Genomic DNA, 26,849 nt, shown 5'->3' with positions numbered 1-26,849 from the left:
GCCAAAGTCACCAATTGACAGTGATAGTTGTGTGCCATCAAATTGGAACCCGCTTTTCGTTTGCAGTGAAAGTGCGCCACCGAGAGTGTTCAGGCCGAATAATGGGTTTGAGCCTGGGATAAGTGAAATATTTGAAATCGCAAAATCTGGAATCAAATCCCAGTTGACAGTATCACCAAATCCCTCGTTAACGCGTACACCGTCAACAAAGGCAGAGACACCGATTGCACTCCCGACCAGTGGTGAGGCGAGGAAGCCGCGATAATGGACATCGTTTTGGTATGGGTTGTTCTGTGATGAGTTGATATCGATACTACCGATATTGCGGAATAGTGTCTCAGATAAATCAACTGCGTTTTGTTCCTCGATCGTTTCCGAATCGATCAGCTGTACATTACCAGCATACTTTTCGATCGGAAGACCTGTACCAGGTAATGGGGTTGTGCCTACAACGTCGAGGTCAGGTAATTCCATTGCTGACGCGCGGTTGATGGTTTCTTCTGCCTGGGCGGATAATGTTGCCGTGATCAGTGTTGCCAACACCGCACTTTTTTTCAAAGTGAAATTAGGTTTGTCGTTCATTTCGCTCCCCGAAATTGTTATTTAATTAGAGTATTTTGGGAGGCTCGATGCTAACAATAGGGCGTGGAAATTGCCTCTAGATAATTCCTTAAATGACTGGGAAAAATTCCTAAATATGACTTGAGTTTACAGAATGTCTTGTGAGAGGAAATAAAAAGCCGGATCAGAGAGGCTGATCCGGCAAACTGTTAATAATATAAAGGTCTTAGCGCCACTTAAGGCAAAGAGAAGACATTCAATGTACCGCCCAATCGGGTGTAACTATTGAGTCCTTTATAAGCACCAACGGCGCCCAATCCATCGGTGTCGTTGATCAAGCCTGCGGCCATGCCGATACCTGCCCAACCACCAACACCTGAGAGAATGCCGATGTATTGCTTGTCTTTATGCTTCCAAGTGTGAACGTTACCGATAATTCCAGAAGGCGTTTTAAAGCGGTATAGCTCTGCACCGGTTTGGGCATCTATGCCTTTTAGATAGCCTTCCAAATTGCCGTAGAATACAACATCGCCAGCGGTGGCAAGTGCACCGCCCCAAGCAGAAAAGCGTTCATGAATACTCCAAACAATCTTGCCCTTGTCAGCATCCCAAGCGATGAAGTTGCCGAGGTTGTTATCTTCAGGGTTATTGTTATAACCATCACCCGGATAGACTCTACCTGCTGGGAACATGTTCAGCACTGCATTAACGTATGGCTGTCCTGCGACATACATGCCGCCACTGACGGGCTCGTAGTCCATGCAAACATGGTTGGTTGGGACATAAAATAACCCTGTGCGGGGCGAATACGCAGCTGGTTGCTGATCTTTCGATCCTAACGCCGCCGGGCAGATATTTGCAGTGTTCACATCTTCACCGTTATGGTGTGTGCTATAACGCTCTACTTTTTGTGGGCGACCTGTTTTTAAATCCACATGTGTCGCCCAGTTGACAGCGGGGTCAAACTTTTCAGCGACCAATAGCTCACCGGTAACGCGATCCATCGTGTAGCCAAAACCATTTACGATCAAAATGCACAAGTGCTTTACGATCTTTACCTTTGACTTTCATGTCGACCAAGATCATTTCGTTAATACCGTCATAATCCCATTCGTCATGCGGGGTCATTTGATAAACCCAGTTCGTCATGCCGGTATCAACATCGCGGCTCCACATCGTCATACTATATTTATTATCACCTGGTCTGACGGCGGGGTTCCATGTGCTCGGATTGCCCGAACCGTAGAACAACGCATTCAATTCAGGGTCGTAAGGCCACCAACCCCAAACTGAACCGCCACCAATTTTCCATTGATCGCCTTTCCAAGATTTGAGAGATGAGTCTTTACCCTACTGGCTCTAAGAGTGAAGTGGTTTTTTCTGGATCGACAATAATATCTTCGTCTGGCCCCATGCTATAGCCTTTCCAAACAGATGGCCGTCGTTAACATCATAGGCTGCAATCCAGCAGCGGACACCAAACTCAGCACCCGACATGCCCGTGATGACTTTATCTTTCATTACATGTGGCGCGTTGGTATTCGTTTGACCGAGTTTTGGATCACCATTTTTCGTTTGCCAGATACGTTCACCGGTTTTTGCGTTGAGCGCGACTAAAAAAGTATCAGCTTGTTGTAGGAATATTTTTCCATCTCCGTAGGCAAGGCCTCGGTTAACTGTGTCGCAACACATTACTGGTACGGTTTCGTTATAGTCTTGCACAGGGACATACTCCCAGATGATTTCGAGTGTATCGAGATCGATAGCAAAGACGTTATTGGGAAAAGCAGCGTGGATGTAAAGCGTGTCCCCATCTAAACCTGTTGCGGTCGATGGCAGAACTAATGGCCCACCTTCGTGACCACGCAAAACACCCGTTGAAAATGTCCAAGCCATTTTCAAGTCTTTCGCATTAGATTTATTGATTTGTTTTAACTCACTGTAGCGAGTTCCAGCAAAGTTTCCGGAAGGCATAACCCAGTAGTTTGGATTTGCCTGTAATTTAATTAACTCATCGCTTGCTGAAGCACTAAAAGAGAGTGCTCCGGCAACGGATGCCATCATCAGCTTAGTCGTAAAAGCGTGTTTCATTATTATCCTCCAATCGAACACCACGAGGTGTTTTCATGTTCTTTATTTAAGGTGTGAGCCACCATCAGCACCGCAAACAGCACTATCAAAAGAGCCGCAAACGCTAGGGTCTTTTGCACCAGTACCTATTTTTCCATCTGCGTAAGAACCTTTGCTGTCGCCGCCATAATCGTAATCAACCATATTTCCGGCCATGTCTCGGCCAGGCGCGTCGCTCATGCTTTCGACAGCATCTTTAACCACTTCCTTAGCTTGATCGACAGCGCTTGTGTCCACTGCGATCTGATAAGGATTAATCGTGTTTAGGGAAAAAGGGTTTTCTGCCGCATTAACAACTTGCGAGCCAAGCAACGCCATGGCGAGAGATGCACTCGTTGCCGTAAATGGGTGATGTTTTTTTTCTAGTATCTTCATGGAATAACCTCCAAAGCTATTTTAATTAGCACATCAACAAGCAAGATCATCACTGATAAAAAGGGTGTGAGAATTTCTCGTTAAGATGTACTACCAGAATGTTGCATATTTGCTTTAGAGTGGATATATGCCTAAGTTGGCTTCTGAATTTATCTAGATAAAAATAGGAATAATTAACGGGTATTCGTGTGAGAAAGTTCCTGAAGCCAGTGATGGTCCGAATAATCGTTGAAGTTAAATCAGAAAAAAATCTTATCTAAAACTTGTTCGTAATGGCTAAGTTTCGCCCATTCAAGATTACTGACTTCGCTACGTACGACTTTTACCAAGCCTACATCAGGCGCATACCATTCTGTTTGTTGAACCGTAATTTCGACTGCGCCAATTTCCAAGCCCGATCCAGTTGTTTGGCCAACACCGTCGATTCGGAGACAATGATCAAAGCGACCAGCGGGAATGGTTAACTGTTCATCTATCGCGGTGATTTCAAAATGCATGATCAATGGATTAATTGTCAGCTCACCAGAAAGCGATGCTTGGCCCGAATTAATTTCACGTACTTTTTTTTGAACGAAAAAAGCTTGGCTTTCTTGTTGCCATTTTGTATTAATCTTAATCGGGTATTGAATAAGAATTAACGGTTTTTCGTAATGTTGGATCGCTTCATTTAATTCACGTTTTGCGATTTGGAATACGCCATCGTTTGCAATCGAATAATATCGTGATCGATTGTTATGAAATGTTTGCGGATAAAGTGTTTGATTATCGATTCTTATAGGTTTTTGATTCGTAATAATCAGACGCTGCTCACTATTTTTTAAATTAACTTTGAAAGACGTCTTATAGTGTAGAGAGGCTTTGTTGCCTAATGGAAAGTACGATTTGTTCTTCGTCTCTTGATTGCACGATGCGAATGACAATCCGAGAAAGGCTAAGATGAGTAAAAGTGCGTTACGAACGAGCATCGGGTATTACGCTTCGATCAAACCATGCCGGATCGCAAGCCGGGTAATATCCGCAACGCTCGAAACTTTTAATTTTCGTTTAATTTGCGTGTTGTAATTTGCCACCGTTTTATAATTGAGTGAGAGGCGTTCTGCGATCTCATGAATACCTAAGCCCTCTGCTTGCAAACGGACAATTTCAAATTCGCGCGGTGAAAGTGATCCAAATGCAGATATCGCGCCTTTGCTTTTTTGGTACGCGAGTTTTTGCGCAATATGCTGGTCAAGATAAATACCGCCAGCGGCGATCGTTGTTACGGCTTTAACCAGCACATCGGGGTCGCTGTTTTTTGTGATGTAACCCATCGCACCAGCTTGAAGTGTTTGCTCAACGAAGATCAAATCTTCATGAAAGCTGAAGGCAATAATGCGCGCGTTATCATCACGCGAAATGATCCGACGAATGGTTTCCGTCCCGCTGATACCAGGCAGTGAAATATCCATAATGACCAGATCAGGTTGTAGTTGGCGATAAAGTACACAAGCCGTTTCGCCGTTGTCGGCCTCTGCAACAACCTCAATGCCCTCATGTTCATGTAAAAGCATTTTATAACCTTCTCGAACCACTGCGTGGTCATCGACCAAAAGTACGCGGACTCCACCATTGATCATCATGCTCTCCATTACGTTATCGTTATAATTGGTTAGCAGACATGCTAATGGACAGATTACGGGGACGTCTTGAGAATAAAGATAAGTTTCATCGAGAAATATTCCCGATTTGTGAGAACGCCTGAAAAGTTGATGATATTTGTTTCCAAAGTGTAAACAGAGTGTCTGTCACAAAGTCGTAAAATTGAGCTTGTTTCATGCAGAATCTTGGACTAGATTAAATGTACCGGTTCGGTTCATAGGAGGGAACTTTATCCGGAAAATTGTATCTTTCACTCAGTAACTCGTATTTAGTAATTCACTTGCAAACACCCTGTCTGCACAGAGAATTCTAGGTTGATTCTCAAATGTGTAGACGGCTCAAAACAGGAGAAGTCTATGTCTAAATTCCAGTCAAACGTTGTAAAAGCCCTACTAGATAAGGATTTTGCCTTTCGCAGGTTGCACGCAAAGCATGAAATGCTTGATGAGAAAGTGCAGGCCGTTCACGAAGGTGATTCGCCCATGGATGAGTTAGCCCTGGAGCAGATGAAGAAAGAAAAACTTTTCCTTAAAGACGAAATGGCAAGAAAGATTTTTGATTTTGAAACACGACACATGATCGCGTGAGTTAATTCCCATTACTCATGTTAACCCTCTAATCCTGTGGGGCCGTAAGGCCCCTTTTTTTATGCCCATTCCCAACTTTCTGTCCTGCAAGTACGTCGCTGGTAATAATAAACAGCCCATCTATAATTGGACGATATAAAAACTTCTTTTCTTAGCGCGTTTGAGCATAGATGAAACTACAACAACTTCGCTACATCTGGGAAGTCGCGAGACACGATCTGAATGTGTCAGCCACGGCTGAAAGCCTCTACACTTCGCAACCGGGTATCAGTAAGCAGATCCGTTTACTAGAAGATGAGTTAGGCTTACAAATCTTCTCGCGTAGCGGCAAACACCTGACTGATATTACACCTGCGGGCCGGGAGATAATTGATCTTGCGGAACGAATTTTGGGTGAAGTTGAGAATATTCGACGTATTTCTGGTGAATTCAACGACAGCGCGCAAGGAAGTTTGAGCATCGCAACCACGCATACGCAAGCAAGATATGCATTACCGGCTGTGATCAAAACCTTTCGTGATAAATATCCTGGTGTTTCATTGCATATGCATCAAGGCACGCCGATTCAAATTGCTGAGTTAGCTGTACATCGCAAGGTGGATTTCGCCATCGCCACGGAAGCGATGGAGTTGTTTAATGATCTGATCATGCTCCCTTGTTATCGCTGGAACCGCAGCATTGTCGTGCCGAAAAATCACCCTTTAACCAAGTGTGAATCACTGACATTAGAGGCGATCGCAGCGTATCCGATCGTCACTTACGTATTTGGATTTACGGGTCGATCGCATTTGGATAAAGCGTTTAACGACGCGGGATTAACGGCGAACGTGGTCTTTACTGCAGTCGATGCTGATGTGATTAAGACTTACGTTCGCTTAGGTTTAGGCGTGGGAATTATTGCCAGCATGGCCACGATGCTGTGCTGGATGACGATCTGATCGCGCTCGATGCGAGTCAATTGTTCCAATCTGAAGTGACCCAGATCGGCTTCCGTAAAGGGGCGTTTCTGCGTAGCTACATGTTTGATTTTATGCACCAGTTTGCGCCGCATTTAAATCGTGAGCGGGTTGAGCAAGCGATAAACTGTAAAGACCAGTCAGAAATAGATGCGCTTTTCGACATGATCACGTTGCCAGTACATTAAGCTGTTAAGCGAACTGCGACGCGGCAAACGCTTAATCAAGGGTTTAAAACTTCTTTTAAAAAACTGGAAGTAGAATCGTATAAATCTTCGTGTTGCCTTCGTCGTCCTCAACGATAAAAAACGGTGCGACATTGACACCATGTTCCGCTGCCAGCAGTATCCCTTCGCTTTGCGGATCGCGTTCATCTGCAACCGCGACATGATCAATGCGATCTATAAGACTTGCAGCGGCTAATCGTTCAAGCACTTCATTACACTTTTTGCACGGTTGGCCGTCCGCCAGAATTTTCTTAACTAAGGTATTTTTCATAGCATTAATGTAGCAGAAATTCGTTCTTTGCCCCCACTGTCCCAGGCCGTATTTAACAAGATCCACAGAGCAGAAAACTCAGAAAACGACATGAGCAATGGGAGCGAGTAAGCTGTTTTTTATCAACGTTATATTGTTTATAACATAGGATCGGATCACGTGATTTCAAGCATCTATGCCGTTGATCAACGGGTAATGCACCCAATTCGGCGACACGCGCATAAAAACGTGGGTAGTTCTGATCGGATAAAGCAAAAAGTTGTTTGAATGATGCGGTTAGATCGAAATACGTCACAACCGATGCGATCTTGGCATTATTGATATCGCGCATCCATTCATCGTAATTTTCACGTGGCTGATGCTGTTTTTTTATCGATGCATACTCTTCTTTGAGTTTCTTCAGCCGAACGTGTTTTCTTGTTCGCTTTACCTGATCGGGTAAGGTTTTTTCGTAAAGGCCGAGCAGATCCGTTTGCGCGTTCAGGATGAGATTGATGAAAGCTTTTTTCCCATTGCTTATCTTTGACAATGTACTCATTTTCTTGCTCAAGTCCTTGAGTGGCGAGAAACTCTGTTAAACCGAGATCGGCGACGGCAGTGGCGAAGGCTTCATTAAATGCGCTGTCGTTTTTTATGTAGAGCTGTTGGTGAGCGAGTTCGTGAAAGATAGTCTCGACCGTGCGCCACTTTCCATGCTGTAACATGCTGCTGAAAACCGGATCATCAAACCAGCCTAGGGTGGAATACGCAGCGACACCACCGAGAAAAACATCAAACCCATCCGCTTGTAATTTGAGCGCATGATCGCGCGCGGCTTCCATCGCAAAGTAGCCGCGGTACTCCAAACAACCAACGATAAGGAAGCAAGATTTCACCGGTTCTAAAGATAACTCAGGCGTCGCGAAGACATTCCAAACGACATAATCTTTATCCAATGCGACATAGCTCGTGTAGCTATTGTTCTCGGGCAAAAACAGCTGTTCGCTAGCGAACCGTCTTGCTTGTAAAATTATGTCAAATAACTGGCGCTGTTTATGAGGAGTGTTTTGATCAGCAATCAAGGTGTCAATCGGCTTGCGCAGTTGCATTACTGCGAGCTGTCCTTTGATGGATTGTGAGTAGTAACTCACTGTAGAACACCCGGTACATATAGCGATAAGAAAGAGCAGGAAAATTGCCCGTGAAATTGCAGGTAAGATGCTCAAGCTATGACAAACTCCACATAATTAGTCCAAAGGATGGCTGACATTGCATCGATTAAGGCAGATAATATGTTAATAAATGTCAAATTAGTTTGGATGGTGTATGACCTATCGCACTCTCATTTCTGCAGTACAACTTTCTGAGCGCCAAAAAGCGGCTGATCTAATCGTTGTTGACTGCCGTTACGATTTGATGGATGCCGAAGCCGGCCACAGGGATTGGTTGTCTGGGCATATTCCCGGTGCTGTTTATGCGAGCGTTAGCCATGATCTTAGCAGCAAGCCGGTGACGGATCATGGTCGGCATCCCATGCCGAGTCCAGAAACAATGATCAAAACCTTTTCAAAGTTGGGCATCGACTCATCCAAGCAAGTGGTGGTCTACGATAATGCCGGTGGTGCTTTTGCCGCGCGTTTGTGGTGGATGTTGCGCTACATGGGGCATGACGCAGTCGCTGTGCTCGATGGTGGTTGGCCGGCTTGGCAAGCACTGGGTTTGAAAGAAGCCACTGGCGAAGAACTCAACGTCGCAACGCAATTTATCGGGAGCGCGCGTCCCGAACAGCTCGTGCTACTAGCGGATGTGATGACGTCAGCGTTGCTGGTTGATTCTCGCGATCCGGACCGATACCAAGGCAAACTGGAACCGATTGATCCCGCAGCAGGTCATATACCTGGGGCAAAGAATCATTTCTGGAAATTGAATCTAGATGCATCGGGGCAATTTCTACCAGAAGATAAATTAGCAGATCAATTCACAAAGCTGATGGGAACAACCACTTCGGACGATGTCGTTTTTTACTGCGGATCGGGGGTAACAGCTTGCCATAACGTTCTAGCGGTTACTCACGCAGGTTTATCCGAGCCGCGCTTGTACGGTGGATCGTGGAGCGAGTGGAGTGCGGATAAAACACGTCCCGTGGCGACAGGGGACGCACCATGAGATTGTGCGTGATTACAATTTTAGAATTTTCACTTTAGGTACTTAGTTAAACGTGGAAGCATTCATTGACATCGTGAATCACCTCACCGGCGCTCAGATCTGGTTGATCGTGGCGGCGTCGGTTTTCGCCATTTGCGCGGTGATGATGTTCGTTATCTTCTGGCAATTTAATAAGCACCAGGATGATATTCGTGCTTCTGGACCAGCGCATGAGCCCGAGGCAATGCTCGTCGATTTGAATAAACAAACCGATCGCGAACGCTACGCACTGTCCGACAAACCGACCATGATTGGACGAATTCCCGCTAATGATATTGATCGATATGATTCCGTCGTTATCGCAGACGTGACCATTGGTCGTCGGCATGCGGTATTGGATTTCCACGATAATGCGTTTTGGATTCAGGACCAAGGCAGTGTTAATGGTACGTATGTAAATGGTCATCGCATTGAAGGCGAACGTCGTTTGCAAGATGGCGATGAAATTAAAAGTGCATAAATTCAGCTTTCAATTTGTGGATCGGAATCATGCACGTCTCGATAACACCGGGCATTTCGATTGGCCTGATCCAGTAGAAAATCTCGTGATGAGTCCAAATCGCGTGCTTGCAGGGCATGGTGATACGATGCTCGATATTCCACGATTTTCGATTGAGAAACGACAAAATCAGTTACGTACCCAAGTGCTTGATCAACAAGACTTTGAGCAAGCAGTAGTGCAGCCCAGCCAGCTAAAAAAAAAAACACTGATCACGAGATCCGTGAGCACATACGCGATGTTACCATCAGACTCGTGACCAATCAGGACGGCGACAAAACCACACGCTTATATTCCGATCTATTAGATGGCCCACCAATAAACCGACCGAATTTAATGTTGTCCCTGTTGGAGGAACGCGGGATGAAAAGATAGTGGAAAGTGATCCGTTCGACGATAAACTTGTCGATTCAGATCAAACCTTTTAAAAACAAGAACCCATTCAAAGAAGTTGATGCCATTCCTGATATTAATGAAAAAGTTATCGAAGCATTAGATGACTTTTTCAACGATACATCAGACAATCTACCTGATGTTAATCAGCTCGAACTTACCAACAAAGGTGATCGTCTTGCGCAAATGGGCGGCTACGATAACAATGCGTCAGGCAAGCTAAAACGCGCTGGCAATGGAAAACTTCACAAAGACAACGACGATTAACGATCCGTCGCCTTCTGATCACGAATTACTGCAGCAACTTCTCCAGCATTCACCACTAAACATCGCGAACTTTGCAGAAAAAACGCAACAGTCACTCGCGCATTTACGTAAAAGAATTCAAGCGCTAATTTCGGCCGGTGTTAAGCTTGAGATCGCATCTGATCGCGTGTATCTGTTGCAAAAACTTGACCTGCTGGATAGTGAAATCATCACTTCGCAGCTTTCTCAGAGGCTAAGAAAGCGACTCCAGAAAATTCAACTGTCATCCATCTTGCCTTCAACTAACCAAGCTTTGTTGGATCAATCGCCGCAAGCGCGCGATCGTGTTGTGGCGCTGGCCGAATTCCAAACCGGTGGACGCGGTCGGCGAGGACGAAGTTGGCAGTCTGGTTACGCCAGCGGACTCTGTTTTTCACTTGGTTGGCAATTACCGATGCGCGAAGATATTTTTCCGCTGATCAGTTTTCTTCCTGCAGTAACCCTAGCCGAAATGCTGACGGAGTTAGGTTATCCGGTTGGTGTGAAGTGGCCGAATGATGTGTTGATCAACGGTAAGAAAGTGAGCGGGGTTCTGATCGAATCCACCGTATCAACTGATCAAAATAACCTGCAAAGCATGTCCCTTGTGTTTGGGATCGGTTTGAATGTGTACGCGCAGGAAAATGCAGAAACGCAGATTGATCAACCTTGGATTGCATTGGATGAAATCGGTTCGCCACCGACTCGAAACCGCGCTCGTCGTGACGATCTTGCAACGGATGATATCGGAACTCGATCTGATCGCAGACAAAGGGGCAAAAGACTTGATCAAACGATGGTCAAAATTTGATGTTTTTCGAGATCAACCTGTTTCCGTCATCACCGAACAAGGACAACAGAACGGGATTGCGCGAGGTATAAACGCTCAAGGTGCATTGCAACTTGAGGTGAATAAACGGATCATGATTTTTTCTTCAGCCGAAGTGAGTTTACGCAGCCATGACAAGACTGCTGATTGATGTTGGAAATACGCGTATTAAACTTGCGCTAAGCGAGCAAGGCGAATTTATCGATCGCGATCAATTCCGCTGGCAAGAGTCAGACCTTACGCAGCATTTTCATCAGATCACTTCACAGTGGAGGACACCATCAGAAGTTGCTGTCTCTAATGTTGCAGGGCCGTCAGTTGAACGTTTGATCAATACGTATTGTGAAAAAAACTGGCGAGTCACTCCTCGCTTTGCAAAAACACAATCCGAATGTGGTGGGTTAATGAACGTCTACCCAAAGCCAGAAACATTGGGGATTGATCGTTGGCTCGCGATGCTAGGCGCTTGGCATCCGCGTCGTAAAGCGGTGTGTGTGATCGACTGTGGTTCAGCGGTGACGATTGATCGTGTCAACGAAGCAGGTCAACATCTTGGTGGCCTGATCGCGCCAGGTCCTGTCATTACTTACGCGCGCGTTAACAGAGAATACACACGCCTTGATCGCAGATGAAAACACGGTCAGCCAGTTGTTGGCAGATAACACGCAAGATGCGATCAACAGTGGCTGCGAGCATCTTTTTATCGATGGTCTCAACGGCATTTTAGAGCGGCTTGAGCAAGCATATGAAGGTAAAATCGAGTACATTATTACGGGCGGTGATGCGCGCTTGGTGCAAGCGAAAACAGCGTTACCCCTGATTTATGAACCGGATTTGGTCTTAAAAGGCCTGGAGTTAAATGTCCAACTAATATGATGAAATGGATCACCATCCTTTTTTTGCTAGCCAACGTGGCGTATTTTGGTTGGCATATGAACCAGCAGATTGATCAAGTTCAAACGCATTCTGCGATGGATAAAAAGCCTGAAATGGCCTCTAGCAAACCCCTCGTTTTACTTAGCGAAATGGATCGATTGCCACCATTACGTGAAGAAAGTGCGATACCCAACGAAGGCCAAGCTACAGATCTTGCAACACATGATCTGATCGATCAAAGCCCTGAATTTAATCTTGACGGAACGTGTATTTCTATTGGACCATTCGCACCGGGTAATAATGATAGTGATCGTGTATCCATTAAGAACTGGTTGAGTGTTCGCTCAATCCCCATAACAGAGCATATCGAAGAAGTGCGCACCCGCGAGCGTTACTCTGGGTTTACCTCGAACCGAAAGCGACAGAGGCGGAAGCTCGTGCGCAAGTCGAACAGCTAAAGCAGCAAGGCGTCAGTGATTATTACATGGTAACCAAGGGCAATATGAAAAATGCCATCTCACTCGGTTTATTCAGTTCACAGGAAACCGTCAATCGCCGGCTAGAAGAATTAGCTAAAGAAGGCTACCAGCCAGTTGTCATTCCACAGCATAAAGTTGAGCAAAAAGTATATATAAATGCCCAACTCAACGCAGAGCAAAGCAACTTGAACCTTCCAAACCTGCCAAATAGCATAAAAGTCGAAAATAAAGCGTGTTCAGAGATTGCACTTAACGAAACAGATCACTAGAATACCACTCCGCGTTTGCACATAATCATGACGTAAAAATCATAAGCGAATGCAGCAGACTCTCAGTGAGTCACTATTGATTTTGTTTGCCGGTATAGCTCAGTTGGTAGAGCAACTGACTTGTAATCAGTAGGTCCCGAGTTCGACTCTTGGTGTCGGCACCATTTCTTCATCCTTCCAAGTCCTAAATCGTCCATAAAAGCCAATAAAAACAAGCTTTTCAGCTTGTATATTGTCCTCTGGCATCCTTGACGATTCTGTAGCATCTAGCCATTATTAGGGGTAACTTTATGGGGTAACTCCGATTTGGTTCCTACAGTTACCCCACAATTACCTATCTGAGACGGGGTAACAATGCCACTGAGCGATACAGCCGTAAGAAATGCCAAGCCAGGTGAAAAAACAAAGGAAAATGTATGACGAAAAGGGCCTATACCTGATCGTCCATCCGAATGGTGGTAAGTGGTGGCGTTTCCGTTACAAGCTGGATGGTAAAGAGAAGACTATCTCGATAGGTGTGTATCCTGATGTCACTTTATCTAAAGCAAGAAAGCGACGAGATGAATACCGCGTCGTTCTGGCAGATGGTGGTGATCCTTCCTTTCACAAAAAGACCAAAAAGCAGACTGAGAAAGAAAGCCGTGAAAACAGCTTCGAGGCTATTACAAGAGAGTGGCTTGATCGTAGTTCTGTGAAGTGGGTGGAAAGCTACACAGTCAAACTCACAAGTCGTTTCGAAAGATACATATTTCCAAGAGTAGGTAATAAGCCGATCACTGAAGTCACTGCACCCGAACTCTTGCAGGCTTTACGACATATTGAAAGCACCGGTGCTCATGAATCAGCCCACCGCACCCACCAGAACTGCAGTCAGGTATTCCGCTACGCCATTGCAACAGGTCGAGCAGACCGAGATCCTGCGGCAGATCTGAAAGGTGCTCTCATTCCAGCTAAGACAAAACACCATGCTTCTATCACTGAGCCTGCAAAGGTGGGTGAATTACTCAGAGCCATAGACAGCTATCAAGGCGAGTTTATAACCAAATGTGGCCTACAGATGATTCCTTATGTGTTCGTTCGTCCAGGCGAGCTGAGGCATGCAGAATGGAGTGAGATAGATTTTGATCTGGCCGAGTGGCATATCCCCGCTGAGAAAATGAAGATGCCTGCAAAGCAGATTGTTCCTCTATCTGATCAAGTCATTGCCATCCTGGAAAGCCTCCACCCACTTACTGGCCGTTGGAAGTATGTCTTCCCTGGAATCCGGTCAAAGCAACGCCCAATGTCAGAAAACACACTGAATGCAGGCTTGAGACGTTTGGGCTACACCAAAGAAGAAATGACCTCTCACGGTTTCAGGAGCATGGCTTCTACCCTTCTGAATGAGCAAGGCTTTAACCGCGACTGGATAGAAAGACAATTGGCCCACACTGAAAGAGACAGCGTTAGAGCAGCTTACAACTACGCTGAATACCTGTCTGAGCGCAAACGCATGATGCAACATTGGGCCGATTATCTGGACAACCTGAGAGCAGATAAGAAAGTAATAACAGGGATATTTAACCGATCAGGTTCTTAATGTTTGTTTTCGAATAACATGTGTTAGCAAGTTTAATATTCGGGGTGAAAGGTGCGCCAACACAAACCGCCCCTGATCATAACCCACCAAGCCTAGGGTAGCTCCCGAAGAGGCGGATACCTTCACCGCTCTGGCTTGTTGGCCTACATGAAGGGATGTGTCGGGAGGTGGCATTGATGGGGAATGATGAAAAGGTAAGGCTTAATATACCAGGTAGGTTAAAAAAAGCATTCAAAGCCCCTGATCGATGCGATGATTTAGAAAAACTACCGGAAGTGTTAATCAAATTTTGGGAAAAGGCAGACCAGTTGTTATCTAAGATCCCAATAAGTGATTCCTATAACGATAGTGTTGGGTGTTTTGTTGGGCGTAGGGAAGCAGAGTCAGAATTAATAGGGATAATCCAAAGAGCAAGGTCAGCACTTCCAACTAAAACTAAATCAGAAAAGAGAGCAGAACAATTGGAAGTGTATAAAAATCTCAATAAGCTGATTAAATCTCTTCAGGCCAATGAATATTCTAAAGAATTAACACTCACAAACTTGCTTTATATAGCTTGTGACCAGAATCAAGAGTTAGCTAATTATTTACTTTCAATTGAGCGCCCGACACAGGTCGGTTCGCATTTTATTTTTGGAATACCTCTTGAACGTCTAACCTCAAAAGTAACTTTGATCAACATACTCACAAGTTTGAAAGAACATTACAACCTAGATGAAGATCAAGATCCTCTTTATGGTTTTAATGAACCACGCCCTCGTACAAATACTCCAAAAAACGATAACAGAAGTCCAGAGCAGACTAGCGAATGTAGCCGTTTGAGATCATCATTGACCTATGAGCTGCTTGATTGGTTTGCAAGGAATCAAAGAAACAAAAAAGTGAAGCCTTCTTTTCCTAGAAGTACTATAGAAAATTTAGTGGTTTATTTAATTCCTTCCCAAGATGAAACTGAACTGAAAGACTTTTATCGTGCTCAAAAAGATAAAATAGATAAGAAATACAATTACATAAAATAGATAAGGAGGATGTGTAGCTAATAATACTTTCTTTCCTCCGTGTCCCATTGTATCCAGAAAGACATTATGAGCCTGTCGTTAACAACACGGGATATTCATAATGGACAATCGCATTCTAAAAATTGATGAAGTCAAAAATAAAGTTGGCTTGTCACGTAGTTCAATTTATTTGCTGATACAGCGCAAACAATTCCCATCACAAATAAAGCTTACAGAACGTTCTTCCGGCTGGCTTGAATTTGAAATTAATCAATGGATTGAGGATCGCATCACTGCATCACGTCAAGATCAAAGTGAGGTGCAGCGATGATTGAAAATAATGATCAACCTCAAACGATCACTTCTCTGAAAGAGAGGATTCAACAACTTGAAACATCAATAAAGGATATTGATGCCAACTCTCAAGAAGGCCTTTCCAATATATCAGTCTTAACTCGCATGGCTGAGATTTTATTGAAGTCCGTTGATAAAACCTCAGGGGAAATCAGTGATGCAATACAAGCATTAATCATCATTAGAACCAAAGCAGGAGAACTTGAAAACTGCATCAATTCACAAGCTGAACTCTTGGGCTGCAACTGGGTTGAAGGGAGGGAGTGAGATGAAGAATAGAAGAGAGCTTTACAAATCGAAAGTCGAAGACCTTAGTAAAGCTGATCGCGAACGCTATCAACTTGTGTTCGATCAAATACCCCTTATCAGTTGTGAGCTTGCTGGTCTTTCAATCCTTATAGGTGAATTAGATCGCCAATCACGCGTTTGCAATCGATTCTGCAGTGAAGCAGTTACACAAAGCTCCATATCGTGCAGATTCAGTTGTGAAAAAGTTTTCAATAGGTGAGGTGTAAGAATGGAAGTTCAATACAGACCTGAAACATCGTTAAGAGTGGCTGGGAAAAGAACCCAACAAGAGTTAATTCAAAAATGGGCCTTGCAGCCCGGCTTGCGTGGCAAAATCAACTCAAAATGTATTGAGTGCGTGTATGACCCTTACCAGGTAGGAAATTGGCGAAAACAAGTCGAAAAATGCACCTGCGTGACCTGTCCTCTGTATGAAGTGAGGCCTACATCAAGTGCTCATGTGGAGACATAAGATCATGAAAATCTTCAGAGCGTATGTATCTGGTGAAGAGTTTACTAGCGGGTTTCTGCCTTGTCTGAATTGGGCAAAGACTAAATTAAGCCAGTATCCATTGATTGTGATTGAAAGGCATAACGCTGGGTCAAAGTACACCCACAGAGTCGCAGAGGTAACAAGTGATGGGGTGAGGCTTATTAGAAATGGCTCATCAAGGAAGGTAGGGTACAGTGGCTAAGAAAAAATATGTTAATGATTACCCTGGAAAATGGTTTCGTTTTTACGATGAGTACATTGACTCTGATGCTTATATGGATTTGTCACCTGTATCTCGTAGTCTACTGATTGAATTTGCCAGGATTTACTTACCGAGTACTAATGGTCACTTAAGTATCTCTTTAACGAACGCAATTAAAAGGTTAGGTGTATCAAAACAAACTGCCTCAAATGCCTTTCATGAACTTGCTGAACATGGATTTCTTGTACTTACGAATGGTGAACTTTGGATGGAAAGGAAGGCAAGAGAATGGCGACTAACGATCATGAGATGCAACGATCAGGATCCAACAAGTGAGTGGAAAATTTGGAAACCAGGAAAACCTGTAGCTGTACTCGCGAAAAAAAATCACGGTCCTAAATTTTAGGACAGACTGGTTCAGAATTTAGACCAGATAGCTAAAAAACTGGTCTAGAAATTAGACCAGAGCAAAAATTGCTGGTCTAGAATTTAGGAACGAGAAAATAGAAATATCATAATAGATCAATGAGTTATGAATTTACCTAAAAAACACCCTCTGGTCTAAATTCTAGGAACCATATAATTACCATGTGGGTGCGTTTATCTGGTTATCTAATTGATCTTTAAATCTGAGGTAAAGGAAGTGAATAGAAAAAATAATTATTTGAAGGCAAATGTAGTTTTTCACCTTTTTCAGGGATATATCTCATTTTCGTTGAAATATTATTGATTACAGAAAGGAGGTGAGTATGACTCAAGCTAGTCTGCCAGAATCAGTCGGTGTAAAAGAACTTTGCCTCTTGCTTGGCCTGGATGCTCGTAGAATCTATCAATTGTGTGATGAAGGGGTAGTGTCAAAGTTGATAGAGGAAAATATGATCTAGCTGAATCTGTACAGAACTACTGTCAAATGCACAAAGACTCAGGGAGTACGGAAGCTGCAAAGCTTGATGCTAAAGTTAAAGGGTTGAGATATGAGAAAGAAGAATTGGAATTTGATCAGGTTAGAGGGAAGCTTATAGATAAAGAAAAGCACATTAACGTCATGAAAGAAAAGGTTGCTGAACTTCGGGTAGAAATCATGTCAATCCCCGAACGCACACCACATATGCTTGCAGGCAAAAAGATAGATGAGATGTGCTTAATATTGAGAAATGAATGCGGCCAGGCTTTAAGAAATTTTGCAAATAGTCTAGTCAAACAAAGGCGTTCAAGCGAACATTTTTCAAAGAACGCAGTCATCTATCACCTGCATGCACGCTGATCCTTGATAGTACCTTTTTTATTTTTCTCTCGTAGAAGGTCAAGAAGGCCCTTCATTACACTGAATAAACGCATAACAGCACTTAGTTAAGGTGAAACCCTAGGGTAAGGGCATATCTCATATTGTCGGTGAGCATATGCCCTTGTGTGTTGATAAATCATATCCATCTATTTAGGTTCATCAGCCTTCGTTGTTCCTTCAGGTTGAGTTATTGATTCAGTGATTATGAGTTTGTAAGTTCCTGCTTCTGTCCATGATCCAGATGGTTCCCACCCACAGGTAACGCTTGTTGTATTTCCCGGTTTTAATGTGATGACTTTCTTAAAATACTGATATTTATCTGGATCGCTACAATAAACAGTGAATATGTACTTCCCAGGTAACATATGAACTTCAGTCGGGTTGTTGGGAAGGTCGATATAGTCTCCGATCTTGTCATTAGATATTTCTGAATATCCGTTAAAGCAAGCAAACCTCCACCCTAATATACCCTCGTTATCGTGCATCCCTCCTGAGAGGATTCCGATTTCATTGATTGGCAAGGGTTGCTCTCCATATGTCTTAAATACTCGATGGTTATTTGCACAACCGCTCAGAAAAATCAGAAAAGTGAAGAATAAGATTCGTTTCATGTATCTTGAGTCCTGAGTTTACCGCTTTGTAAACTTCCTGATTCCTAAAGACAGCATGCCTGCAAGTAGTAACAGTGTTATAGGTGGTTCTGGTACGTCTGCTGCCCCATTATCAGAAGAGGATGAAAAGTAGTCTGAGTTGTAAGCGAATCTTCCGGAGACACGGTTATCTTGCTCAAATGATGCTGCAAAGCTACTAATTTTGTCTTCCTTGTAACTTACATCGTGTACTTCAAAAGATCCTCGAAGGTCATCTGCTCGACCATTCCCATATATTGACATGCCTTCAGGGTAACGTACGCTGAATGGGCGCCACTCAACAGCATCGTACACTCCCTTCTGCATCGGCCTCTGCACATCAGAAGAAGCAAAATCTAGATACCAAGATGACCTGTTTCGCACGTAACCGTCAGCTTCATAGAAATCATATGACACCTTGAACCTAGCATAACCGGGATCGAGAATGCCGCTTAAATTATCGATAACAGAATTGTTTTCATCATGGTAGTACTCACCTTCTGGAAGTACCCAAGTACCCTGACTTGTAACATCCAAAAGGTAATAGGATCGGCTTGGGCATTAATTAGAGAAGTAGACGCGAGAAGAAGAAGAGCAATTAAAGTTTTTTTCATTTCGACATTCCTTGTCTGATTTGAGTGGATTTATATGCGTCAATCGCACGGGACATATATGTAACCCAACGCTTAGGACTGATTCAAGGCCTACTTAGCTGGCATTGTGAGTGTGTGACAGTTGTTGTTGAAAAGCGGGAAATTTGCCTGGAGGTCTTGGGTTTGCGGTCACACTTCACGTATGTTTAACCACAAACTTGTTTAGTTTGGGAATAGAGAGTTAATCGTTGTGCCATTGTTCGAGCAGATCTTGAGCAATCCTGTCAATATCGGTTAGAGGCACTCCAGCTTTTTGAACAAAATTTTCTGCAAGTGTTGCTATTTCACCATGAGTTTCAGTAGATAAATCAGCAATTCCTTTTAATCTTGTTACAAGATCTGTGGTTTTGCCATCTGAATAGATTGCACCACGACTATCTAGGCGAGAACTATGAACAAGCCAATTACGATCTTTAAGTAAGCTTTCAAGTTTTCGAACTAGATCAGCTGGTAGTATTTCTTCTTCCTTAAAAAGGTAAATGGTTCTCCCGAAGGTTTTACCTAATGCTTTATTGAGTAGTTGATCACCTGCTTCCTCCCCCATTCCAACAGTAGCTTGTGCTATTAAGAAGAAACATTTTGCACAACTGCTCTCTAATTCTTGGAGTTCCCACAAAGTGGCTCCAACGTTCCGATTGATCTCAGCCAGCCGTTCGGCTCTCTTCAAAATATCTTGCATATGACCTCTAAGTACAACCGCGTATAAGAGGCTATGCGCGGTTTAAGTTGTTGATTCATAATCATTCAGTGTGAGAATAATGCCTAAATTCATTGATTTTTTTAACCTGCAAACTTTTTAAAAGCTATATGATAAATCAGTAAACGTAGAGGGAATCGATATGAAGGCTGAAATGTTTCAGCGTCCGTTTGAATATGAGCTGAATTAAGGTATGACCATGATAGCGAACATAACTAGCAAAGTTGTATGTATGATTGCGGTCGCAAATGAACAAGGACAGTTTTTGGGAGATAAAATGCAATGAAAAAATTCTCGGATTACATTGTTTACGTCGATGAAAGTGGAGATCATGGCCTGAAAACGATTGATCCAAATTACCCAGTATTCGTTCTGGCTTTCTGTATTTTCCGCAAGAGTGACTACTATGAACAATTGGTTCCTGCATTACAGAGGTTCAAATTTGAGCACTTTGGGCATGATCAAATCATTTTGCATGAAGCCGATATTCGCAAGGATAGGAATGATTTTACCTTTCTTAAAACACCTGAGTTGAAAGAGAGTTTTCTAAGAGAATTAACACAGGTTGTTGCAGATACAAACTTCACGTTAATTTGTTCGGTGATTCATAAGGAACTCTATCGACGGAAATACACTAGCCCAGAGAATCCTTATCATGTGGCACTTGGTTTTGGGTTGGAGCGTGTGTTTTATTTTTTGCGTTCGCAAGGCGAAGCTGATAAGAAAAACACATATCATTGTTGAGAAAAGGGGCAAACAGGAAGATGCAGAGTTAGAGTTAGAATTTCGTCGGATTTGCAGTGGTGAAAATTACGACAACCTTCAATTACCTTTTGAAATCATGTTTGCAGATAAGAAAAGCAACTCAGCGGGTTTACAAATGGCTGATCTCACTGCACGCCCAGTTGGTATCAAAACTCTTAGGTCTAAGCAAAAAAACCGTGCATTTGAAATACTTGAAAGTAAGTTTTACAAAAATGGAGATGGGCGTAAAAAAGGGTGGGGTCTTAAGTGCTTCCCCTAGATAACAAAAAGCCTCGATGCTTCCACCGAGGCTAGTTGTCGACCGAGAATCCCCAGTCCTTTAGATTCATTATCGGGCAGAGAGCGCATTTCTTCAACAATTAAATCATCATGGCTGCATAATTATTGACAATTCATACAGTTAGTTGTTCAAAAAAAATCCCCAGTACCTGATCCATCTCCACCAGCCGCCCTAACCTCAATCCTAGTCCTTGCTGCAGGCGTGAGGCCAAATTCCCCGCTGATCTTCATTAGTTCTTCTTTAGCTCTATTAGCTATGGATACGATACCCATGGGTTCTTTTGATAACGATGGCCAACGACTCGTCCTGTATTGCCTGCAAAGACAGGAACTTTCATTATAGGGCCTTCCTTCACGATTTCTCTCAGAGCTTCTGAAAGCTCAACGTAGGCATCGACATAGACCAACAAAGCCGCCTTATCGATCTGTGTCACTAGGCCAACTTTATCTAGCTCTGATGTGATCCATTTCCATTCCTTACGATGAGCAGCACTGAGTCCTGTTGGACAGGCAGGAATGCTGCTTTCAGGCTTGGGTTCATTCTTAGGTAATGGCTTCTTGCCAGGGTTACCATGTAACAGTCTCAAGTTTGTGGGTGTGCGTTTTATAGCCATCAGATTGAGTTCCTAAATTTCGCGGGAAAAAAATTGTCATTGGGTGCTCGGTCTAGTATTTCGGGAACCTGAAGGAATTGACTCTCCCTCCCTACACGTATGCCACCTGACATGATCAACATCCAGCATATGCTGCTACTCTTTCTGACCCACCAATGAGGACTCGCCCCATAACAATTCCTGACTTGTTGAAGCTGTCGTTAGATAAGTTGGCAATATCAGTCGCTCTAGATAAAGTCGCTGCATTATCTGCAAGGAGATCTAGTGCCTCCCCTGTCGATTTCGCAGTTATCAACTGTTTGAGTAATTCAGGATTCGTTTTGGATAAAGATTGGTAGAGAGGTCCCATGCCATTTCTTGCCTAGCCTAACCGTTTAACAAAGGATAGCATTGAGCTGTTCAGAATCCCTTTCGATACCCGCCAACTTAGCTTGATGTTGAAGGCCAGCCATTCTCTGAGTTGATATGCCCAAAGTATCAGCCATCTTTGCTGACGCATCGTTAGCTGAGAATTGCTGTTTGATCAATGACCCTACACCCGCACCTGCTACAACCGTCGATAACGCAGCGGAAAGACTAGTTAGCCTTCGTGAGAGATTACGGGTTTCTTTGGAAAAATTCCTAAGGTTGTTTGAATCGCCCCATGCCTTTACTAAACTTGCCTGTCCTAGCGAATAAGGACACACCTAATGTCGCTATAGTCGTAGACATAATCTTTACCCCTATTGGAAATATGCGCTAACAAATGATGGCTTACCCTTTCCAGTCGGATCACATGAGGTTTGTAACAGTGCTTAACACTCAATTTAGATTAGAGAAAACGGACAGGGATGAAGTTATTTCTTCAGGGGTAGTATAGCTCAGAGCGGGGTAACTATTAGGGGTAATAGTAAATAATTATCTAAATTATATTCATATATATCAGAATCTTAACCTTGTTATTCGCTTCCTCGTGCCGCACCATTTCTTCATCCTTCCAAGTCCTAAATCGTCCATCAAAGCCAATAAAACAAGCTTTTCAGCTTGTATATTGTCCTCTGGCATCCTTGACGATTCTGTAGCATCTAGCCATTTAGGGGTAACTCCAATTTGGTTCCCACAATTACCTATCTGAGACGGGGTAACAATGCCACTGAGCGATACAGCCGTAAGAAATGCCAAGCCAGGTGATAAGCAAAGGAAGATGGATGGCAAAGAGAAGACAATCTCAATCGGAACCTATCCTGAAACCAGCCTCAAGAAAGCCAGAAGCAAACGGGATGAATACAGAACAGTCCTTGCAGATGGTGGCGATCCTTCATTTCACAAAAAAGTGAAAAAGCAGACTGAGCGTGAAAGCCGTGAAAATAGTTTCGAGGCAATCACACGAGAGTGGTTAGACCATAGCGTCAGGAAATGGGTGCCTAGCTACACTTAAAAGCTAACTCGTCGTTTTGAGCGGTACATCTTTCCCAGAGTAGGAAATAAGCCGATCATAGAAGTTACCGCGCCTGAACTCTTGCAGGCGCTCAGACACATCGAAAGCACAGGGGCGCATGAATCCGCTCATCGTACTCACCAAAATTGTGGTCAGGTGTTACGTTTCGCCATTGCGACTGGTCGAGCAGAACGCGATCCCGCCGCCGATCTTAAAAGCGCATTGATACCAGCGAAAACTAAGCATCATGCTTCAATCACCGATCCTGTTAAGGTGGGTGAATTACTCAGGACGATAGAAAATTATCAAGGTGAGTTCATTACAAAGTTCGGCCTGCAACTTGCGCCCCTTCTCTTTGTGCACCCCGGTGAACTACGCCATGCTGAATGGTCTGAGATTGATCTAGAGCTAGCTGAATGGCACATAACAGCAGAAAAGGTGAAGATGCCAGCCCAACATATTGTTCCTTTCACCTCATCCTCTCAGGCTGAATATAAATTACGTTTTTGAGCGTATCCGTTGAGTTTGTTTACTCCTTAACCGTAAGTTGTCTTTGGTTGCGTTAAGAAATCTTCAAAATTGCATTTTATAGTTTTCCATCTCGGCATAATCTTGAACGCTACCATCTTTATTCAGTTGTTTGATTGTATAAGGCTGGAAACGATCACCCATTTCCATTCCTGGTGATCCAACCGGCATTTTTGGCACCGCAAGGCCCATCGCCTCTTTAGGAGGATTTTGGGTAAATTGGGTCATGAATTTCGATGGTACGTGACCTTCGAAAATAAAGCCCTGCTCGGTTACCGCAGTGTGGCAAGATTGAGCGGCTTGTGGGAGGCCTAGTTTGGATTTAAGGGCATTTAACGTTGGGGGATGATGAATGGTTGCTTTGAATCCAGCTTGCTTGATGTGATCTATCCATTTTTCGCAGCAACCACAATTGGGGCTTTTGTAGACATCAACAGCTATATGTTCAGCTGGTGAGGCATCTAATTTATTTGTTTCGACTATGGGCTCTGCATGCAATCCAACCGAACGAATTAAGCTCGCGATAAGCAGTGTGCCAAGATAGATATTGTTTAGGTTTCGCATCGTTTATTCCTTAAAGTGTTTTCTAGTGGCGCAAGCGGGTCTGGTTTTTTTTGATGAGACTGGTGTGAATTAGTTCTCAGATGAATAAGCCCAGTTGCAGTTCAGAATGTGTTTTCTCTTCGATTAAGTTCGATGCGCTGACGCCAAGCAAGCGGACTTTACGATGCCCAATCTCGGTATCTTGCAATAAAAATGGTAATTGTTTTTGCATAGTTTCAGCGTGGTCGAAATACTCGCTCAAGGTGCGACTACGTGTGATCTGTTCAAAGTCATCGTACTTAATTTTTATTGTTAGTGTTTTAGCGCTGAGTTGTTTTTCTTGCAGATTGTGAGCGACCTTTTCAACGATTTTAGCCAACTCATCCTGTATGATTTTGGGTGCGATCAGATCTTCGTCAAACGTATGTTCACTACCCAGTGACTTACGAACCCGTGTTGGGTTGACGGGGCGGGTGTCTAATCCACGCGCAATTTGGTAGTAGTGAGTACCAACTTTACCAAATTTTGCGATGAGATCTGTTTTTTTTCCAGGATTTAAGATCCGCACCGTTATGAATGTTGTGTGATTTCATCCGCGCTTCTGTTGCTGGGCCGATGCCGTAGAATTTTCCGATCGGTAATTGTTCGATGAAGGCTTCTCCTTGATCGGGTTTAATTAAAAATAGACCGTCTGGCTTGTCCATATCTGAAGCAATTTTTGCTAAGAATTTATTGTATGAAATACCAGCAGACGCGATCAGGTTTGTACGTAATTTAATCTGTGTTTTTATCTCTTTTGCGATCAACGTTGCGGAGCCTTGGCAATGATCTGCATCGGTGACATCGAGATAGGCTTCATCAAGGGAGAGCGGTTCGATGAGCGAGGTGTACTCCTGAAAAATCTCGCGGATCTGGGCTGAGACTTCGCGGTAAACTGTCATACGTGGGCGTAAGAATATCGCATCTGGGCAGAGCCGTTTTGCGCGTGACGCCGGCATCGCGGAATGAATTCCGTATTGGCGTGCTTCGTAACTACAGGCGGCTACTACGCCACGTCGGCCTGGATCGCCACCGACAATGACGGGGCGGTTTCGGTATTCTGGCTGATCACGCTGTTCGACGGAGGCGTAAAACGCATCCATGTCGATGTGAATGATCTTACGCATTACCGGATCAGACATTCAGCTCCGCGCTAAAATTCTCGATAACCTGAGGTGATCGGATAACGCCGATCACGTCCAAACGCACGTTTTGTAATGCGGACGCCCGGTGCGGCTTGTCGTCGCTTATATTCATTCCGGTCAACCAGCATGACGATACGCTCAACGACAGCTTGCTCAAAACCACGCGCGATAATTTGCTCCGGTGTTTCGTCTCGTTCGATATACGCTTCTAGAATCGGATCGAGGATTTCATACGGTGGTAGCGAGTCAGAATCTTTCTGATCCGGTGCAAGTTCTGCTGAAGGTGGTCGGTCGATCACGCGTTGCGGGATCACGGGCGAGAGCGTATTACGCCATTCGCAGAGGCGATAAACCATGAGTTTCGAGATGTCTTTTAATGGTGCAAAACCGCCCGCCATATCGCCGTAAAGGGTTGCATAACCGACAGACATTTCGCTCTTATTGCCGGTTGTTAATAACAAGGTGCCGCGTTTGTTAGAGAATGCCATGAGGATAACGCCACGGCAGCGTGCTTGAATATTTTCTTCCGTCGTGTCTTTCGGCGTACCATCGATCAACTCGTGCAGGCTTTCGCGGAAGGCGTTAAACGGCCCCGCGATCGGGATAGAGTAGTGTTTGATTTTCAGGGCGTCGGCTTCAAGAATTGCATCTTCGTTACTCATGTCCGCCGTGTAGCGTGATGGCATGAGCACCGCTTCGACATTTTCTCCACCGAGCGCATCAGCGGCGATCGCGGCAGTCAGTGCGGAGTCGATTCCGCCTGATAGGCCCAGCACGGCACCTTTAAAATGATTTTTCTGTGCATAGTCGCGAACGCCCAATACGAGCGCTTGATAGATGTGTTCTTCGGGAATCATGATGCGCGGGCTAGCGGGATAATCATGACGGACGGTGTGTTGATCAAGCTCGACAAGATAGACATCTTCAACAAAATCCGGCGCATGAAAACACTGCTGACCATTTGCATCCATGACGATCGAGCCGCCATCAAAAACCAATTCGTCCTGACCGCCGACCATATTGACGTAGACAATGGGCATTTGGCTTTCTGCCACCGTGGATTTGAGTGCATCAATACGTTCATCACGTTTATCCTGGTGATAAGGTGATGCATTTAGATTGAACATGATCTCAGCGCCGGCATCGCTGGCTTGTTTCCCAGTGCCTGCAACCCAAATATCTTCACAAATACTCAGCGCGATCGGAATGTCTTTGACGTTGATCACGCAGGCTTGATCGCCCGATGCAAAATAACGTTTTTCATCAAACACGTTATAGTTCGGCAAATGTTGCTTGTCGTAGGTGGTTTCAATTTTCCCATTTCGGATCAAAGAACAGCTGTTGAAAATCTTGCCCTTGTCGCGCCTTGGGTAGCCGATGATGAGATCAATATCCACCACCTGTTGGCATATTTTCGCCAGTGCCCGATTGACCAGCTCATACAAATGCGGTCGAAGTAGGAGATCTTCCGGCGGATAACCGGTCAACGTCAGTTCGGGATAAATAACGATATCAGCCTTTAATTCATCCCGAGCGCGCCGTGCTGCATCGATGACTTTGTCGGCATTAGCGGCGATGTGACCAACGTGGTAAATTCAGTTGAGCGAGTGCGACTCGGATCATGATTTCTCCAGCATTATTGAAGCGAGTGTTGAGCCGAGCGCTGCTGGTGAACGAGTAATACTGATACCCGCAGCTTCCAATGCAGCGAATTTATGTTCTGCGGTGCCTTTTCCGCCCGCAATAATGGCACCGGCGTGACCCATGCGTTTGCCCGGAGGT

General features: G+C 44.3%; 11 protein-coding genes and 1 non-coding gene across 12 annotated transcripts; 8 read left to right on the top strand and 4 right to left on the bottom strand.

Annotated features, from left to right (window-relative positions):
- Nucleotides 1-797: 797 nt before the first annotated feature.
- LOC136043203 (putative dehydrogenase XoxF) lies at nt 798-1,565 on the bottom strand. The gene has a single exon (XM_065728135.1). It carries the CDS (start codon nt 1,563-1,565, stop codon nt 798-800), a length of 768 nt encoding a protein of 255 aa, XP_065584207.1.
- A 2,472-nt stretch (nt 1,566-4,037) lies between these two features.
- On the bottom strand, nt 4,038-4,694 carry LOC136043202 (response regulator GacA-like). Its single transcript, XM_065728134.1, has one exon. The coding sequence runs from the start codon at nt 4,692-4,694 to the stop codon at nt 4,038-4,040; it is 657 nt and encodes a 218-aa protein (XP_065584206.1).
- Nucleotides 4,695-5,461: 767 nt separating this feature from the next.
- LOC136043201 (HTH-type transcriptional regulator CysB-like) lies at nt 5,462-6,229 on the top strand. The gene has a single exon (XM_065728132.1). It carries the CDS (start codon nt 5,462-5,464, stop codon nt 6,227-6,229), a length of 768 nt encoding a protein of 255 aa, XP_065584204.1.
- Nucleotides 6,230-8,050: 1,821 nt separating this feature from the next.
- Nucleotides 8,051-8,890, top strand: LOC136043200 (probable 3-mercaptopyruvate sulfurtransferase). The gene has a single exon (XM_065728131.1). It carries the CDS (start codon nt 8,051-8,053, stop codon nt 8,888-8,890), a length of 840 nt encoding a protein of 279 aa, XP_065584203.1.
- A 142-nt stretch (nt 8,891-9,032) lies between these two features.
- Nucleotides 9,033-9,389, top strand: LOC136043199 (oxoglutarate dehydrogenase inhibitor-like). Its single transcript, XM_065728130.1, has one exon. The coding sequence runs from the start codon at nt 9,033-9,035 to the stop codon at nt 9,387-9,389; it is 357 nt and encodes a 118-aa protein (XP_065584202.1).
- Nucleotides 9,390-10,056: 667 nt separating this feature from the next.
- Nucleotides 10,057-10,917, top strand: LOC136043197 (bifunctional ligase/repressor BirA-like). The gene has a single exon (XM_065728129.1). It carries the CDS (start codon nt 10,057-10,059, stop codon nt 10,915-10,917), a length of 861 nt encoding a protein of 286 aa, XP_065584201.1.
- A 149-nt stretch (nt 10,918-11,066) lies between these two features.
- Nucleotides 11,067-11,567, top strand: LOC136043196 (type III pantothenate kinase-like). Its single transcript, XM_065728128.1, has one exon. It carries the CDS (start codon nt 11,067-11,069, stop codon nt 11,565-11,567), a length of 501 nt encoding a protein of 166 aa, XP_065584200.1.
- A 1,080-nt stretch (nt 11,568-12,647) lies between these two features.
- On the top strand, nt 12,648-12,720 carry Trnat-ugu (transfer RNA threonine (anticodon UGU)). Its single transcript has one exon. It is a non-coding gene; the product is annotated as a tRNA-Thr (tRNA).
- A 221-nt stretch (nt 12,721-12,941) lies between these two features.
- On the top strand, nt 12,942-14,138 carry LOC136043195 (putative protein IntB). Its single transcript, XM_065728127.1, has one exon. It carries the CDS (start codon nt 12,942-12,944, stop codon nt 14,136-14,138), a length of 1,197 nt encoding a protein of 398 aa, XP_065584199.1.
- An 8,383-nt stretch (nt 14,139-22,521) lies between these two features.
- Nucleotides 22,522-23,322, top strand: LOC136043194 (putative protein IntB). Its single transcript, XM_065728126.1, has 2 exons — nt 22,522-22,794; nt 22,900-23,322. The coding sequence occupies exons 1-2, from the start codon at nt 22,522-22,524 to the stop codon at nt 23,320-23,322; spliced, it is 696 nt and encodes a 231-aa protein (XP_065584198.1).
- Nucleotides 23,323-24,398: 1,076 nt separating this feature from the next.
- Nucleotides 24,399-25,025, bottom strand: LOC136043193 (DNA polymerase IV-like). The gene has a single exon (XM_065728125.1). It carries the CDS (start codon nt 25,023-25,025, stop codon nt 24,399-24,401), a length of 627 nt encoding a protein of 208 aa, XP_065584197.1.
- Nucleotides 25,026-25,075: 50 nt separating this feature from the next.
- Nucleotides 25,076-26,610, bottom strand: LOC136043204 (glutamine-dependent NAD(+) synthetase-like; the record flags this gene model as incomplete). Its single annotated transcript, XM_065728136.1, has 1 exon — nt 25,076-26,610. A coding segment is annotated over one exon (1,535 nt), but the record flags the coding sequence as incomplete, so codon positions are not given.
- Between the last annotated feature and the right edge of the window lie 239 nt (nt 26,611-26,849).

Source organism: Artemia franciscana, unplaced genomic scaffold (genome assembly GCF_032884065.1).
Source record: "Artemia franciscana unplaced genomic scaffold, ASM3288406v1 Scaffold_3674, whole genome shotgun sequence".
Lineage (NCBI taxonomy): Eukaryota > Metazoa > Arthropoda > Branchiopoda > Anostraca > Artemiidae > Artemia > Artemia franciscana.
This window is presented reverse-complemented; position numbering and strand designations above follow the sequence as displayed.

Coding starts and splice junctions, on each gene's coding strand:
- LOC136043203 (XM_065728135.1), bottom strand. CDS start 1,565: ATGGATCGCGTTACCGGTGAGCTATTGGTCGCTGAAAAGTTTGACCCC.
- LOC136043202 (XM_065728134.1), bottom strand. CDS start 4,694: ATGGAGAGCATGATGATCAATGGTGGAGTCCGCGTACTTTTGGTCGAT.
- LOC136043201 (XM_065728132.1), top strand. CDS start 5,462: ATGAAACTACAACAACTTCGCTACATCTGGGAAGTCGCGAGACACGAT.
- LOC136043200 (XM_065728131.1), top strand. CDS start 8,051: ATGACCTATCGCACTCTCATTTCTGCAGTACAACTTTCTGAGCGCCAA.
- LOC136043199 (XM_065728130.1), top strand. CDS start 9,033: ATGATGTTCGTTATCTTCTGGCAATTTAATAAGCACCAGGATGATATT.
- LOC136043197 (XM_065728129.1), top strand. CDS start 10,057: ATGGAAAACTTCACAAAGACAACGACGATTAACGATCCGTCGCCTTCT.
- LOC136043196 (XM_065728128.1), top strand. CDS start 11,067: ATGACAAGACTGCTGATTGATGTTGGAAATACGCGTATTAAACTTGCG.
- LOC136043195 (XM_065728127.1), top strand. CDS start 12,942: ATGCCAAGCCAGGTGAAAAAACAAAGGAAAATGTATGACGAAAAGGGC.
- LOC136043194 (XM_065728126.1), top strand. CDS start 22,522: ATGCCACTGAGCGATACAGCCGTAAGAAATGCCAAGCCAGGTGATAAG. Junction 22,795..22,899: donor ACCATAGCGTCAGGAAATGG/GTGCCTAGCTAC, acceptor GAACTCTTGCAG/GCGCTCAGACACATCGAAAG.
- LOC136043193 (XM_065728125.1), bottom strand. CDS start 25,025: ATGGATGCGTTTTACGCCTCCGTCGAACAGCGTGATCAGCCAGAATAC.